The sequence below is a fragment of the Ipomoea nil genome, unplaced genomic scaffold (assembly GCF_001879475.1).
Source record: "Ipomoea nil cultivar Tokyo-kokei standard unplaced genomic scaffold, Asagao_1.1 scaffold3238, whole genome shotgun sequence".
In the NCBI taxonomy this organism is placed as follows: Eukaryota; Viridiplantae; Streptophyta; class Magnoliopsida; order Solanales; family Convolvulaceae; genus Ipomoea; species Ipomoea nil.
In genome coordinates this window covers 1,441,353-1,456,975 of record NW_017619666.1, presented here as the reverse complement: position 1 = coordinate 1,456,975, position 15,623 = coordinate 1,441,353, and the positions used below count along the sequence as shown (strand labels likewise).

The window sequence follows — 15,623 nt, the reverse complement described above, 5'->3', positions numbered from 1 at the left end:
AAATTTGAAATTTGCTTTCCAAATGTAATTATCTTAGTTATTATTTGTATTGTGAAAATTATAATATAGATGAAATACAATTAAGAATAAATTAATGTAATTATGTAAATTATCTCTATAAGTTTACTTAAATATGCACATAATTAGAGATTATATTAACCATACAAAATTTTAATTTTAATTTTAATTTTAATTGTAATTTTGTATTCTATAAAAATAATAAATACTACTTGACCAATGGAAGCTCAAAAATATTATTATATTAAATAATTTAAAATATTTTAATTTTTTTATTTTTTATTTATATTTATAATAACATAATTTTTTTTCGTGCATCGCGCGGGTGAATTAGTACAGTCGTTATATTATAGACCGCGGTGCATGTGCACCGCGGTCAAAACGACACCGTTTCTTTAAGTAAAGAAACGGCCCGCCGTTAGAGTTAACGGAGTCCGCTTATTTGGTGTATTAAACACCAACTAACACTACAGTATATCCAAACCGACACTACAGTTATATCAAAATGATACTGTAGTTATAGTGAAATGAAACTGCAGTGTATATAAACTGAAACTGAATAACATTTCACATATTTGAGTGTATATTGTACAATGAAGCTATAATTATATCAAAATGATCATGTAGTTGTGTTTTAATGAAACTATAGTGTATATAAAATAAAATTAAATAACATTTTCACATATTTGTGTCTATAAATATCGAATGAAACTATAGTTATATCGAAATGAAACTGTAGTTGTGTTCAACTGAAACTGCAGTGTATACAAAATGACACTGAATAACAGAGTTACTTTTTATAAAAGAGTGCGAAACGGCGGAAACAAACACTGTTAATTTTCATTTAAAAAAAAAGACGCGCGGTGCATAATCGATTATGCACCGCGGTGCATAATATAATTTGCCGAATTAGTAGTAATAATAATAACTTAAACACTTAAACTAGTGGAGCGGTGCATTAAAAAAGAACTGGTGGAGCAGTTTACCATCGTTGAAGAGCGGTCACAACTCACAACCCCAATCGCATACGCCATAGTCCATAACTCCATACGAAGCCGGTATCCACGCAGCCACGCACGATGCACCCACAAGCCCTCACTCTCCTCGCCACCGACCACCGTAGTCTGAAGTCTGAACTCTAAACGCCGTCTACCACCAGTGACCAGTCTCCTCGCTCCTCGCCACCGTAGCCTCACCGCTGTCTACCACCGTTGAAGACCAACCGGCGACCAGAGAGGTGAGGGGCTACTTTCTTTTTATTTTCTACAACCTGTGCCTTTTTCCCCCTTTTATTTGTTTGTTGCCATGGCTTTTTTGAGAAGGATTTTGTTAGAAGGAAATTTATTAGCTGTAAATTACTAGGATTTGAGTAGAAATTTTGGATGTTTGCTTGAGAGAATCTGTGAAGAACTCACGATTGAGTAATTCTGTGCTGGTGGTTAACTTGTTAGCAATGCCTAATTGCCTATTGAAGAACTCAGTCAACTCACAATTCCATGTTAAATTCTGGAATTTAACTTACAGTAAACTAGAACCAGTTTACTGGAATTTATAAATTCCAATAAACTGCACCAGTTTACTGGACTATGTGATGTTTCATACTTTCATGTTTGTAGTCTTTGAACTTTGGATTTTAACTATGTGATGTTTCATGTTTGTACTTTGTAGTCTTATGTTTGGTAGTTAATACTTAGTAAAATGTTTGAACTTTGGATTGTTATTTTGTGACTTTGAATTTGGACTATGTGAATATGTATTGTTTGGTAATGTGTTTGAAAAATTAGGAAATGTTGAAAATTGGGGTTCTTAAACTGAACCGAATACCGAACCAAATTAATCCCGAACCGAAACTGAACTTTTTCAAACTGAACTGAACTATAATGTTAAACCGGATGGTATCATTTTTTTTAATACCGAAATACCAAAACCGAAACCAAAAAAAAAAAAACGAACCGAATACCGAAATGCCCACCCCTATATAGAAACAGATACGGTTTTTTTTTTTTTCAACTGAATAAGCGCATAGGATTCTCTGTTTCAGTTGCTCGCTACACCAAATATGAATATTTAGGCACTTTAGATGTTGCAATTTTAGACTAAACTGTCACAAAAACCTATTTTGATTGAAACTCTTTAGGCCTTAACCCCCGAAGTCCATGAGAGCCACACCCCTAATTCATATGTTCGCTCTCTTCCACTAGCGAGAAGAGTGAGTTGTGGTAGCAAGTACCGGCCTTGATCAATGAAGAAGATGGTAGTCCGGCCACCTTCACATTGAAACTCCAAAATCATAGAAAACTAAGTTGCTGAAAGCCTTCATCTTCTCCATGCTATCTCAAAGTGGAATACAAACCTCAGGGCTCAGCCTCCCCCGTTCCAACAACACCTCCATGGCTCCACCTCTGGTAATATACACAAATTTAAAAATTTTGTAATCTTGTAGTTCTTGTTGGATTTAACTAAAATTGATGTGTTTGATAGAGGAATATATGAATTGGTTTTGGATTATTAATTATTTTATGAGAACTTGAAGGAATTGGCAAGTTCTGATTCATAAGATGGGTGGAGATGGAGTCACAGTTGCTAGAGCTAGTGAAGGTGTTGAGTGGAGAGAGAATTTGTTGTCCATAAGTAGCAGCATAGTTTTAGAACTTTCTTATGGCTCACCTCTTTAATTCAAGTTCAGTTTATTTTGTTGTCCGAGTAAATTACAGTAGTTAGACCATAACAGACTAATGTTGTCCTGTTTGTGCTTGCAAGTCATGCTTATGAAATTGCGTATACGGAGTATGTTATTGTAAGTGCATTGTATACTGTTACGTTGCCTATTATGAGTCAATATAAACTAAGAGGTAACACTATCTTGGGGAAGTAATTGCCTGCATGACATGACGGGAATTCTTTGGCCAATATTCTCTAATCCAAGGGTTTATAAGGTAATTTGTTTAGCATATAACAAAAACATTTCATACCTAGATTAACCAAATGTTCAGTAGTATTTTTAGCATCCCATATGTTAGTTCACTTCCTACAGTCCTAGGTTTTAGTAAACCATTTTGATGAACTACAGCAGAGGTGCTAGGTGCTACCTAGGGTCCAAGAATGATTGAGTAGTACAGGGTGTTTGGTTGGGAGGAAGAAATTAGGGAGAAATGAATTGTAATTTGGTGGGAAAAGAATAAGGTGGAATAAAGTAGGAATTCAAGAATATTTGGGGCATATATGCTTAAGTGCTCATGAAAAATACCAAATTTATTTATCTATATTCTTAAATGGATTTATGAGCCTATTAGGAAACTGATTGTGTGATATTCATGAATGAATTAGATGGTGGGTTTGTTTTTGGGATGGGGAAATGCAGTTGAAGTACGACAACCAAAGAGTTGAAGGTTCTCAGTGAACATCTCCTATTTGTATATTATGAGGAGTAAATTTTCTGTTTTTTTTTTTTTTTTTTTTTTTTTTTTTTTTTTTTTTTTTTTTTTTTAATAAATAAAATGGACTAGTGCCTTGGTCAATATAATGCACATTTTAATTTTGTCCTTCTTGATTTTCATTGTTGGTATAACTCATACTTACATCATCTGTTTATACTTATTTCTTTGTTGAACCATAAAGGTTTAACATGTTCTGCTTTATACTTACAATCTGATTGCATAGAGTCAATTAATATAAGAGCTACAACTTAGTCTTTGTCTTTGTATAGAAAGATTTCAATTGGTAATTCCTGCTAACAATTTAATTTTATGAGTTTGTAATTATTGGTAATTCTTTCTTTATAAACATCATATACATTGTTTTTGTGTTCCAATTAATTACTCTGTCAATGGTTGAGGCCACTTTTTCGCATATTAAATGGTTCAGACAATTTTTGACTAATGTCGATAAAGAGGCTACATGACATTTTTGGAGATGAAACACAAATTTGACAGCAAAAAGTGAGGTTGTTCTTTATTCAGGGAACTTTACACAGGCACAAGAGCTCATAACTTTTTTTTTTTTTTTTTTTTTTTTTTTTTTTTTTACTTTTTAATTTTATAAATTTGTTATATAGTTTTAGGTTTTATTTCAGTAAACAGAGTTTTGTTTTTCAAAGGTCTTGGAGGTAGATATAATTTTGATGGCTAGCACTTGTGAACTATTTTATTGAAATTTCTGCTGAATTGTACATTTGTACAAAATGAAACATCTATTAAAATTAGAAGCATCATTGAGACACTTTAAAATGCCGCAAAACATCTAACATTGGACTACATTTTTAGAGGCATTTCAAAATGCCTCATTACATCTTTAAAGTGATGTCTAATTTTTAATACCTCTCCATGAACATTAAATGCCCCATTAGCCCTAATGCCCTTCAGGCACCTTAACATGTCCCTTTACCCCTAATGCTGCATCAATAGAGGAGGCATTTTCTATAAATGCCTCATTAGGCGTACTATTAGGTAGGGATGCTAATCTTAGCTTGAAATTGATGGGCTTACTCGATAAGCCCGAAAACTTTTAAGATTAGGGCCAAGAAATTTTAGCCCGATAAGTCCGAAATCGATAAGCTCGATGGCCCGAATGGGCTAGCCCAAAATTAGTGGGCTAGCATGATAGCCCGAGCCACTTAAGGCTATTCTTTGTTTCACAAGTGATGTGGAACAAAATATATAGGGAATTTATATTTAAGCTCATCTTTAGTAATTTTTATTTTTATTAAATTTCTAAATAAAATTTTAATAAATTTATTACAAAATGAAATATTTTTTATTAAAATAAACAATGAAAAATAAAAAACTTATTATAATTATTATATTATATAGTGTAAATATATTAATTATTTTTAGTTGAAATTTACAAATGGAGGTTTATATTGATCGAATGATGTATAAGTTTATATTTATTAGTATAAATGTGTTAGTTTATTAAAATTGAAAGTTTAAAATGTCAAAAGTTTTAGTTGAGCTCGCCCGACAAGCCCGGCAGCCCAAGGTTTTAGGGTTAGGGCCAAGAATTTTAAACCCAACCCCAAAAAGTCGATTAGCCCAAAACTGAGTGGGTTGGCCCTATTGGCATCCCTACTATTAGGGCAGATTTAAATGCCTCAAAAGCTCAATTTTGTTGTAGTCGGCATGCGGCCAATTTTACTGACTATTAGTTCTTTGGTGCTGCAGTTTCTTGGAAGTTACTTCTGAAAACCTCAAAGAGGGAGAGGGAGGGAGCACTCAGGGTTTCAGCAGGAATGGAAAATTGCTCTGAGTTGGACAGGACAAAACCTTCCCAAAATGCTTTCCATTTCCCTCCGCCTCATCGTCGCCGAACTTTGATGAGTGAGACTTACCGCACGCTGATTCACATCCTATCCCATTGCCCCACCAGCTCTGAACTTCAATCTTCTCAGGAAAAACAAGGTAATTTAAAAATTTGGACTTGCACAGTTGCGCATATTGGCATGGCCGAAAAAAATATTCCTAAGCAACTTTGGGCTTTCTTTTGATTTATATTTGCTTTGCATTTGTATTTTTGTATTGCACTCATTACTGTAAATTTTACTTTGCAGAAGATTAAACTACTAAAGTCTTAAGTATTGGATTCCATCAAGCATATAATACATTTATTGTTTGGATCCTTATTTTTTTTTCTTTTTTTGTTATTTTGTTATTTGTCTTTTCTTGAAATTGTGTCGATGCATACTGATTATGGGTTTCTGGTTTTCAAGAAGAAACTGGTTGTTCAGAATCAGGAAAAGAGATCACTGCTCATGGTGCATTAGTTGATCAACACATGGAGGCCGAAATTAAGTTAGTGAATGATATTGATCATGAGAAAAACAGAACTCATGACATATCGCAGGAAATGGGTGATATCAGTGAGGGGCAAATAAAATATTGTATTGATTTGTTGGATCACATTGATGATGCAGTGGAAGTTAATGGGGAAGTCCCTCAAAAAAATGGTGCTAACAACGGTATCTCAAGCTCTTTGGTGGACAACAATCAAGCTAGTACTCTGGTTTTGCAGTCATATAATGAGCAAGAAGATAAGTCTAACACCCCAGAATTACAATTGGGGGAATCTGATCTTGTGAAACTCCAAAATATGGATAAAGACATCTCTGTTCATGAAACTTGTGCCACTATGGAGTCATGTTTTATGGATGAGGATAATGAACTGACTCAACTTGTTCAGAGTCGTGAAGAGAAAAGCCATATTGCAGAGAATAAATTTTTTGAAGACATGGAACATGGATTGCAACTGAATGAGATGGAACTACAAAATCTGGTAGACAACAATCAAGCTAGTACTCTTGACCACATTGATGATGCAATGGATGTTAACGGGGAAGTCCCTCAAAAGAATGGTACTGACAATGGGTCAGGCTCTTTGGTGGACAACAATCAAGCTAGTACTCTTGTTTTGCAGTTGTATGATGAGCAAGAAGATAAGTCTAACACCCCAGAATTGCAAGTGGGGGAATCTGATATCACAAAACTGCAACATATGGATAAAGAAATATCTATTCGTGAAGCTTGTGCCACAATAGAATCTTGTTTTATGGATGAGGATAATGAACTGTCTCAAGTTGTTCAGGGTGGTCAAGAGGAAGGCCATGTTGCGGAGAATAATCTTTTGGAAGACATGGAGCACGAATTGCAACTTAGAGATATGGAACTGCAAAACTTGGTGGACAACAATCAAGCTAGTATTCTTGATCCCAATGATGATGCAATGGAAGTTAATGGGGGAGTCCCTCAAAAGAATGGTGCTAACAATGGGATCTCAAACGCTTTGGTGGACAACAACCAAGCTGGTACTCTTGTTTTGCAGGTGTATAATGAACAAGAAGATAAGTCTAATGACCCAGAATCATGTTTTATGGACGAGGATAATGAACTGACTCTACTTGCTCTGAGCAGTGAAGAGAAAAGCCATGTTGCAGAGAAGAATTTGTTGAAAGGCATGGAGCATGGATCGCAACTTAAAGAGATGGAATTACAAAATTTGATCTCTGCCTCTGGAGCAGCTAATTCATCAGTTCCTGAAACTGTAGTTGAAGAGATTGAAGAAGGGGAAATTTCTGGGGATGCTGGGGTTAGTGATGAATCAGATGGTGACATGTTTGAAGACACAGTGTCACTAGAGCAAGGGCATACTCATGTGAGTATCACAGCTGAAAAAGAGTTCATTCTTGATGTTCTGGACACCAAACTTCAGGAAAAGCATGTACTGACTTCATTTTCTAATGATTCAGCAGATGGTTGCAGCAATATTTCTAAGGAGCTTCTTGGAAAAAAATCTGAGGTGGAGGAGAGTGACTTTGAAATGGTTGTTTACCAGAAAGATGTTGAGACTGAGAAGATTGATGGGTTTGATAATGTTATAGATAGTGAAATAGTTAATGGACAAGTAGATGGTGTTGGGAAGGTAGACAGTTCTGCAGCTTGTTTGGCATTGAAGACAGTCTCCTTAGAAAATGCTACTAAAAGTAAAGGTTCTGTTACTGATGCTGAGTTAGAGGTATGGATAACTGATTTCCTCCTTGGATTTCATTGCATTCTTAACATTGGTTGAATGTTTTCTTGTCCCTCTCTTTTTAACCTTATTTAAGTACTATTTGTGGTAAAGTTCAAGCTCATGCATAACTGGGTTGCAATTTCTTTTGAAGCAAGCGCAGGGTTTTCTTTGTAATATGTATCTTACTAAACCAAAAGCCTTTGTTTGCTGCTTGTGTAAAATTGGACTGTTGGTTGTACAGTAATCAGAAATCTTCTTTCTGCTCTACTCTGAGAATCAGTATAGTTCTCATACTTTTATAGCCTTGTCCCACAATGAACATAATCATCATATAGCCCATAAAAAACTAAAGTAAAATTTGGGGTCACAAGGATTAACTATATACGTGGCTCTAATTAGTTGCTTTCTCAGATGCTTTGAGATGATTTTGAAGATGCCTTGTATTTTTCTCCAAATTTATCAACATTGCGTTCAATTTAGTTCATGCTATTAGATATTTACTTCCTTTCCAATGCTCTATTAAGTATGATTTCTTACCCTATAAGGTTTCAGGGTTTAATATAATTAAGAGATTTTTATGTATTCCTTTCTAGTTGATGTATGCCAATCTCACCTGAATCTTTATGCTGTCTTTCTCGTTACAGGTTGTAAATGAAGGCAAAAGGAAAAAGAAGAGAGGCCCTATAACCAAGGAAAAAAGAGCAAAGAAAAAGGTACTTGTTTCTTTCTTCAACTAAAGTTCCTTTTTATGCATTTATTATTCTCATGAATTTTCACCCTGCTTTTTTGACATTTGATGCCTACAATATATCTAATATATTTCACAGTGCAAAGAGAGGATTAAGCGAGCTCAAAAGAACATAAAGCTAGGAGTGAAAAGACTAAAGCTGCCACCAACTGTGAAACCAAAAACAGTGTCATATTGCCGCCATTATCAGAAAGGAAGGTGCCACGAGGTGATTTGGCGTCCTACAATATTGTTATTGTTATTGGTATTGGTCTCTAAGGAAATTTGTAAATTTTGCATGCTTGTATTCACATACTGTTTCTTTTACAGGGTGAAAAGTGCAAATTCTCTCATGATATAATTCCATTAACCAAATCCAAGGTATACTGTGGTTGCTCTTATGCCTGCCTCATTACTGCAATGATTTAGGGCTTAGACCTCTTCTTTGATTTTTATATTTTATATTTAAATTTTATTTTCAATTTCATTTGCAATTTGATATGCACCTTAAGCGTCATCTTAAACCATGTTAAATATACTTTGTATAGTGTTCATGTATTTAAAGATTATATATATGTATATGACATGATGATTCTGATGTTTCAGCCATGCTGCCATTTTGCACGCCATTCTTGCATGAAAGGTGATGATTGCCCATTTGATCATCAGCTCTCCAAATATCCATGCAATAATTTTGTATCCAACGGTTTTTGCAGCAGAGGTGTAGACTGTTTGTTCTCACACAAGGTATGAATCCTCTCTGTATTGTTCAATACTATATTTGTTTGGAATATGACCTTTCTCTTTTTCAACTTCAACTGCTTTACCATATGTTACTGGCATTATTTCAGGTGCCAGCTAAGACAGAGTCTTCGGCACCTCCTATCATCTCCAAGGCTGAGTTGAGTTCACCTTTACTTCCAAATAGTTTAAGCCCAAAGATGCAAGTGAATGCTCATGGTAGCTCTCAGCTTTTTCCTGGGAAGAACACAGGGCATACTGTAGGTGACACTGTCCAAAAGCTTGCTGTGCGTGCACCAAAAGGTGTAAGCTTTCTCAGTCATGGGAAGTTGCCAGTTGGCGATACTAATCATAAAGAATTTGGTTCATCATTGAAGGAAGGTGATTCTGGCAAATTTAATCATGAGGAAATCCATTCTAAGTCAGACAATACTCAAAAGCCAAACGACGTTATCAAGGGACCAACTTCAAGGATACCACATGGGATAAACTTCCTTTCCCTTGCTAGAGCTCCTTTGACTGATTCCAGTTCTAAGACAATACCAAGCTTTCTTAACAGAGATTATAGAATTGGAAAATTTCAGTTAGATGAATTTAGTAAAGGTAAGGATACTGCCTCATCTCCAAGGAGTGGTGGTAGTTGTAGAAATGAGATGACAACCAGAACTCCCCCTAAATCTATGCCTCGGGGCATAAGCTTACTCTCATTTGGCAAAGTGTCATTGGATGTTACTTGTTCAACAGAGCAAGCTATAATCTGTAATAAAGAGTACAAGACTGCGTCACCTGTGGTTCAAGGGATACAAGGTTCACTAAATAGACTTGGTGGCTCGGGGGAAATGCAATTTAAGTTTTCATCTTCTTCGTTTCCATCAAATCAGCTAATGGGTCAATCTGCAGTGGGGCACAGTGAAGGAATGCCCAACTCATCAAAGACAACATTCTTGGCAAATATACCAAGCTCAGCACAAAAGGCTCTCCAATCAACATTAGCATTCGCAGCTAAGTTCGAGTCTGGAATCAAGTTAGACCAATCAATTGGTGGTGCCTCTGTTGCGAGTTCCAACATCAAAGAGCATCGCTGAGGGTTCAAAAGATTACTCTTAGGATGGCCTCAGCAGTTTTGAAGTTTGTACATCCTTGCTCTCATTTACAGTACTCATTCAATGTCACAATATTGCTCCATGGAGAGGAATGGGAAGAGATAAACAAAAGGTTATTTTGCCTTATTCATGTGATTGAGAAGAAGCAGAAAATTTTCCAATATGCCCTTTGCTCTCCTTTTCTTGAATTATTTGTTTTTATTTCTTTCCATGAAATGAGACTCCTTTTTTCCTAATTAGTTATTTTGACCCAAATTTTCAGTTTAATATGAGTTAACCATAAGGAAATCCTGCATGTGCTTTTCAGTTATATAGTACACACTTCTCAGAGACATGGCTAACACTAGCATTCCTTTATATACTGCAGGTTAGATAAACATGTTACTTTGTTTTTCTTCCTGCATTATTAAGATTAAGAAAAACAAAGAGAATGCCTGAGCAATGGCTAACCACCCAGTCTATATATCACAGGAGCGACTTCTTTATTAAATGTAAGTGTTCTTTTCTTTGACGTGGGCTACAAGTTTGATAATATACTCCAAGTTATTTGTGGATTCTTAGGTCAAAACTACAAAGGTAAAGACTATTACACAATTCATAATCATGTCAAACGTGTATAAGCTCAGTATTTATCTCACAATATCAAAAACATCAAATAAGCTTTACATAACAACTACCTTCAAAGTGATTTCTCTTATGGGAATAAGGTAACGCTACTGCTAGAATTACTGCTTTCACTACCAATATTTGTTCGATGCTAGAACTTGGGCTTATGTATTTTAGAATTCACTTCATTGACAAATGATTTGATTTGACTTGTGATATATGTAACATCTCTTTGTATTCATTCGTTACTGTGGATTGGTCAACCCACCACAACTAACTAGACTAGTCACCACATTTTATAGTGCTGAAATCAGTTAAGAAACTGGTTAAGAAGATAGGGTAAACACTGACCCATATAAGGATTTAATTTGCATTTTTGTTTCCCTAGTTTGGGCTATCTGATTGGGAAGTGTTGTAAATTGTGTATGACTGGAACTGTTTTTGGTGATGGTTTAGCAATTCAGAAAAATCAATCCAGACCAATGGGAATTTGCAAATGAAGGGTTTCAGAGAAAGGGAAGGAATTGCTGAAGACTTTCAAGAGGAGAAAGCAGCAGCAACCAGGAGTGGCAGTGAGTTGGCTATTTTTTTTTTTTTTTTGGGTGACGAGGGAAACCTGTAACCATTACCTGAGGGTGTGTATAGGGTAATCCTCGCCTTGTGACCCTAGTTGGCAAAGGACCACAAGGAGGTAGCCAGTTTAGGTTGTCCATAGCTGACCGGCTCAAACCAAGAAGGCTGAGATTTGAACCCGTGATGTGGTTATAGGTTTGTATGTTTAGTCATTTTGGCTGGGGTTACCCCACGCATAAGTCATCAGGTACTGCATGCATTATATCTTGAATTATAATTACTGTTAATAGTTGTGCTAATTTATTTCTCTTGATCTTTTTGTTAGGAGGAAACTTTGTGAAGCTCCTTAGGGCTGCAAGAAATAATCATCTAGTGAAACCCAATCATTTTGGTCAGTCAGGTTTGTTGTTTGTTGTTGCTGTCTTCTTAGCTAGCTTGGATGCTGCCATGACCACATAGTTGCATGCTGGGAACAGGAAAATAGTTTGTTGGATTGATAGTGCTTTAGTTCACAGAAGGATACATGTAGATACAGTCTAATTCTTAAAGTTGGGGTTTCTTTCTTGCAATGTCAAAACTGAAGAATGAAGATGGAGAAACTTGTTCTGTTCTTCCAAAAGAAATACAAAAACAAATGACTGTCCCAGCTTGACCTCAACATACTAATGTCCAACTCTTATTTATTTATTTATTTATTTATTTATTTATTATTATTATTCTCCTTCAATACAATATTTATAAGGAATTGATGACAAATATATTCTGCAATTAATAAACTCAAAAAGAAGAAATAGTTCTACTAACAATAAACGAGATGAACAAAATTGTTAATAAAATAACAGGGTTTGTAGGTGGTGATATTACATTGATATTGGTTCTATATTTAGTCTCAAATTATATGATTTCCTCAAATTAACTATTAATTGATTATGTTTTTGAAAAAAAAAAAAAACTATTAATTGATTATAGGTAATCAGTATATATTTTTTTCAAGAATATTTAAAATATTGACTTAATCGCATCAAATAAGATATTCAAACACATGATAAAGAGTTTTAGTCTTGAGACATGAGCTAAGTCTTGAGGTTTGTATATTGTTTAGAAAATGACAAAATTGAAGAAATTGATACACTTAATTAGGGATGGCAAGTTTATATATATATATATATATATATATATATATATATATATATATATATATATATATATATATATATATATATAACTTTGCATGCAGTTGTGCGGTTAACACAAAAAGACGTACCTTAAGTACACAAACGACACACCTTAAGCACACAAACAAAGCACCTTAAGAACACAAATTACGCACCTAAAGTTTTAAATGATGCATCTTAAGTACACAAATCACACACCTTAAGCAGACAAACAAAGCACCTTAAGAACACAAACTACGCACCTAAAGTTTTAAAATGGCGCACCTTAAGTTTCAACTACTGACGCACCTTAAGCATACAAAACACACATCTTAAGAAGGAAAACAACGCACCTTAAGGAGGAAAACCACGCACCTAAAGCTTTAGGCCGATGCACCTTAAGTTTCAACAACTGATGCACCTTAAGCACACAAACACGCACCTTAAGAAAGAAAATCACGCACCTAAAGTTTTTGATCGACACATTTAAATATCCAATACCTGCCGCACCTTAAGCCACACAGTACAAAAATCACTCACCATAAACACAAAAATCACTCACCTTAAGCACAGAAACCACGCACCTTAAGAAGGAAAACTAAGCACCTTAAATTTGACCTAGATGCAAAAAGACCAAATTGCCACCACACGTTTTTAATCAGTGTTAATCCTGGACGTTGATTTAGGAAATATCAATGGCTCAGATTTAACCACACAACTGCACCTGGAAAGGCCTACCGCACGCGAACACAATTATATATATATATATATATATATATATATATATATATATATATATATATATATATATATATATATATATATATATATATATATATATATATATAATTGTGTTCGCGTGCGGTAGGCCTTTCCAGGTGCAGTTGTGTGGTTAAATCTGAGCCATTGATATTTCCTAAATCAACGTTCAGGATTAACACTGATTAAAAACGTGTGGTGGCAATTATATATATATATATATATATATATATATATATATATATATATATATATATATATATATATATATGAGAAAAAGTTCAAATGCGGCGAGGGCTTTAGGTGTAGCGGTGCGGCGGAATTTTAGAATACACCAACAGTGTTAACAACATGCACCAACAGTGTAAGGGAAACACACCACAATGAAATGCAAAAAATAAAAAATAAAAATAAAAAAATTACATAACAGACCCAAAAAAATACACCATATAACAAACCACCCCAATGGTGTATTTTCGAATACTGGATGATGTTTTTACTCACACCTAAGGGTGTGTCTTTGGTGATGTGTACCTAATTTGTGTGTATTTTTGTAGTGTGTTTTCCTAACGTTGATGGTGTATATTTGTTGAACTATTGGTGACGCCGCACCACCGCACTTGAACCTTATATATATATATATATATATATATATATATATATATATATATATATATATATATATATATATATATATATATATATATATATATATATATATATATATATATATATATATATATATATATATATATATATATGAGAGCTAATAAATTTAGGCCTATAATGGTACTACAAAATGTCTGTCAAATTATTAAATGAAATGAATGGTTCAGATTGTTTTTATTTTAATTTTTTTTTTGTTGAGATTTTCAAATGTATCTTTGGTTATATTATTTTCTTCCTTTAAATACCCCACACAGTTAATTTTTTCCGTTAAAAAATTTATTCCTCGTTAATAGTTCTAATTCTTCATTAATGCCCACCTTCCCAGTCCATCGAAAGCACCAAAAAACCTAGCCGACCTGTTAGGCTTAGCAAGAGATAGAGATAATGCAGATATGAGACACAAAAAGATTCACAACAATGAATTCTTGTCAGATGGTAATGAACTTATCAATTCTTTTCTTCTGTTGTTTTTATTAGGACTAGTGTTATGACTCTTTGTATTTGAGTCGCATTATGACTCTCTATCCTAGTTTTCCTATGATTCTCTCTTGTATATATTCTCTCAATTTGTACAGTTATAAATTGTTCATCTAATATAGTTTATACAGTTCTCATCTGGTATCAGTAGTCTCAGCTTCCTTTCCTATTTTCTCTCAATGGAACCCAAGTCGATAATATTAATGGATCTGCTAACTCCCCTGAGCGGATCGTTTCTGATGCTCTGGTTATATTGCTGTTAATTCGCTTTCTACTGCCCATCACTTTATCAGTATTAAGCTTACCCCCAAAAATTTATTGTTTTGGAGGACACAAGTAGTTCCATTTTTAGAGGGACACGGGCTCATGAGGTTTATTGATGGGACTAACCCATGCCCGTCGACCTTCATGCCGGTTGTTGCCGACAGCAAATGACAACCAAACCCGGCTCATGCCGTGTGGTATCGCCACGACAAAGCATTGATGTCAATGCTGATTTCATCACTCTCCGAAGAAGTCATGCACCACGCTGTTGGACGTCATACATCACGGGCCACAATGGACCCCGTTCCGTTGTACGGGACGTGGTCACGTACCACGTGATGGTCCATGACCTGAGGCCGTGTCAGCAAGCGCTGACACCGGACCTTCGAACCGGAGCCCAAGAAGGGCCGCTTCCAAGCCCCGCCTCAAAACCCTAAGCCTTTACCAGATTCTCTCCCAAAAACAATGTGTTGAAATTCATCTTCTTCTTCTCCTCTTTTCGCTGCTCATTGCCTCAACCCCAACTAAAAACCTATCTCCTTCAAATCTTCATCTTTCATCAAGGGAACTTCAAAAGTGTCTTCCACAGGCTATTCTAAGTGCAAGAAAAATACTAGTTGGGTCATCCACTTCAATTTGAACAAGATCAAGTCAAAAAGCTTGGGACCACAATGGTGAAGGGAAAACAACAAGTAGAGGAAACCAGTCAAGAAGGACCTACCTACTCAGTAATAGGAGGTAAAATTTATTTTCCTGAGTTCTTTTTTGAGGATTTTAATAGTATATTGGAGAATCTTAGTTTGTTAAGGAAATTTTTGAGAATTCAAGAAGAAATTTATCCTGATTTGGTGATTGAATTTTATGAGAACTTGTCCACAAAATATAAAAATGGTGTGACTATGATTACCTCTAATGTGAGAGGTACAAAAGTTGAATTGACACCACAGAAGTTGTCCAATTGGTTTACCAACCCTTAGATGAACTGGACATCTATGATCGGGATGAGTGGGTTGCCCACGAAGAGTTGTCATA

The 15,623-nt window shown here is 35.0% G+C and overlaps 1 protein-coding gene across 12 annotated transcripts; it reads left to right on the top strand.

The window, feature by feature from the left end:
• The first annotated feature begins 978 nt into the window (after positions 1-978).
• Positions 979-11,926, top strand: LOC109168999. 12 transcript variants are annotated; one of them, XR_002052148.1, is made up of 12 exons: positions 979-1,255; positions 2,156-2,423; positions 5,178-5,414; positions 5,723-7,521; positions 8,163-8,231; positions 8,346-8,474; positions 8,576-8,626; positions 8,852-8,992; positions 9,097-10,201; positions 10,457-10,580; positions 11,152-11,515; positions 11,594-11,926. XR_002052148.1 is itself a non-coding variant. In XM_019317878.1 (9 exons), the coding sequence occupies exons 2-8, from the start codon at positions 5,246-5,248 to the stop codon at positions 8,970-8,972; spliced, it is 2,262 nt and encodes a 753-aa protein (XP_019173423.1). In that variant the 5' UTR covers positions 2,333-2,423; positions 5,178-5,245; the 3' UTR covers positions 8,973-8,992; positions 9,097-9,144. The 12 variants fall into 12 exon arrangements, 3 of the variants coding, with proteins under 3 accessions (XP_019173423.1, XP_019173421.1, XP_019173422.1); XR_002052156.1 differs by lacking the exon at positions 979-1,255 and having other exon boundaries at positions 2,333-2,423; positions 5,723-5,980; positions 6,383-7,521; XR_002052155.1 differs by lacking the exon at positions 979-1,255 and having other exon boundaries at positions 2,333-2,423; positions 5,723-6,595; positions 6,917-7,521.
• Positions 11,927-15,623: the final 3,697 nt, after the last annotated feature.

Coding starts and splice junctions, on each gene's coding strand:
- LOC109168999 (XM_019317876.1), top strand. CDS start 5,246: ATGGAAAATTGCTCTGAGTTGGACAGGACAAAACCTTCCCAAAATGCT. Junction 8,475..8,575: donor AGAAAGGAAGGTGCCACGAG/GTGATTTGGCGT, acceptor TTTCTTTTACAG/GGTGAAAAGTGCAAATTCTC. Junction 8,993..9,096: donor ACTGTTTGTTCTCACACAAG/GTATGAATCCTC, acceptor GCATTATTTCAG/GTGCCAGCTAAGACAGAGTC.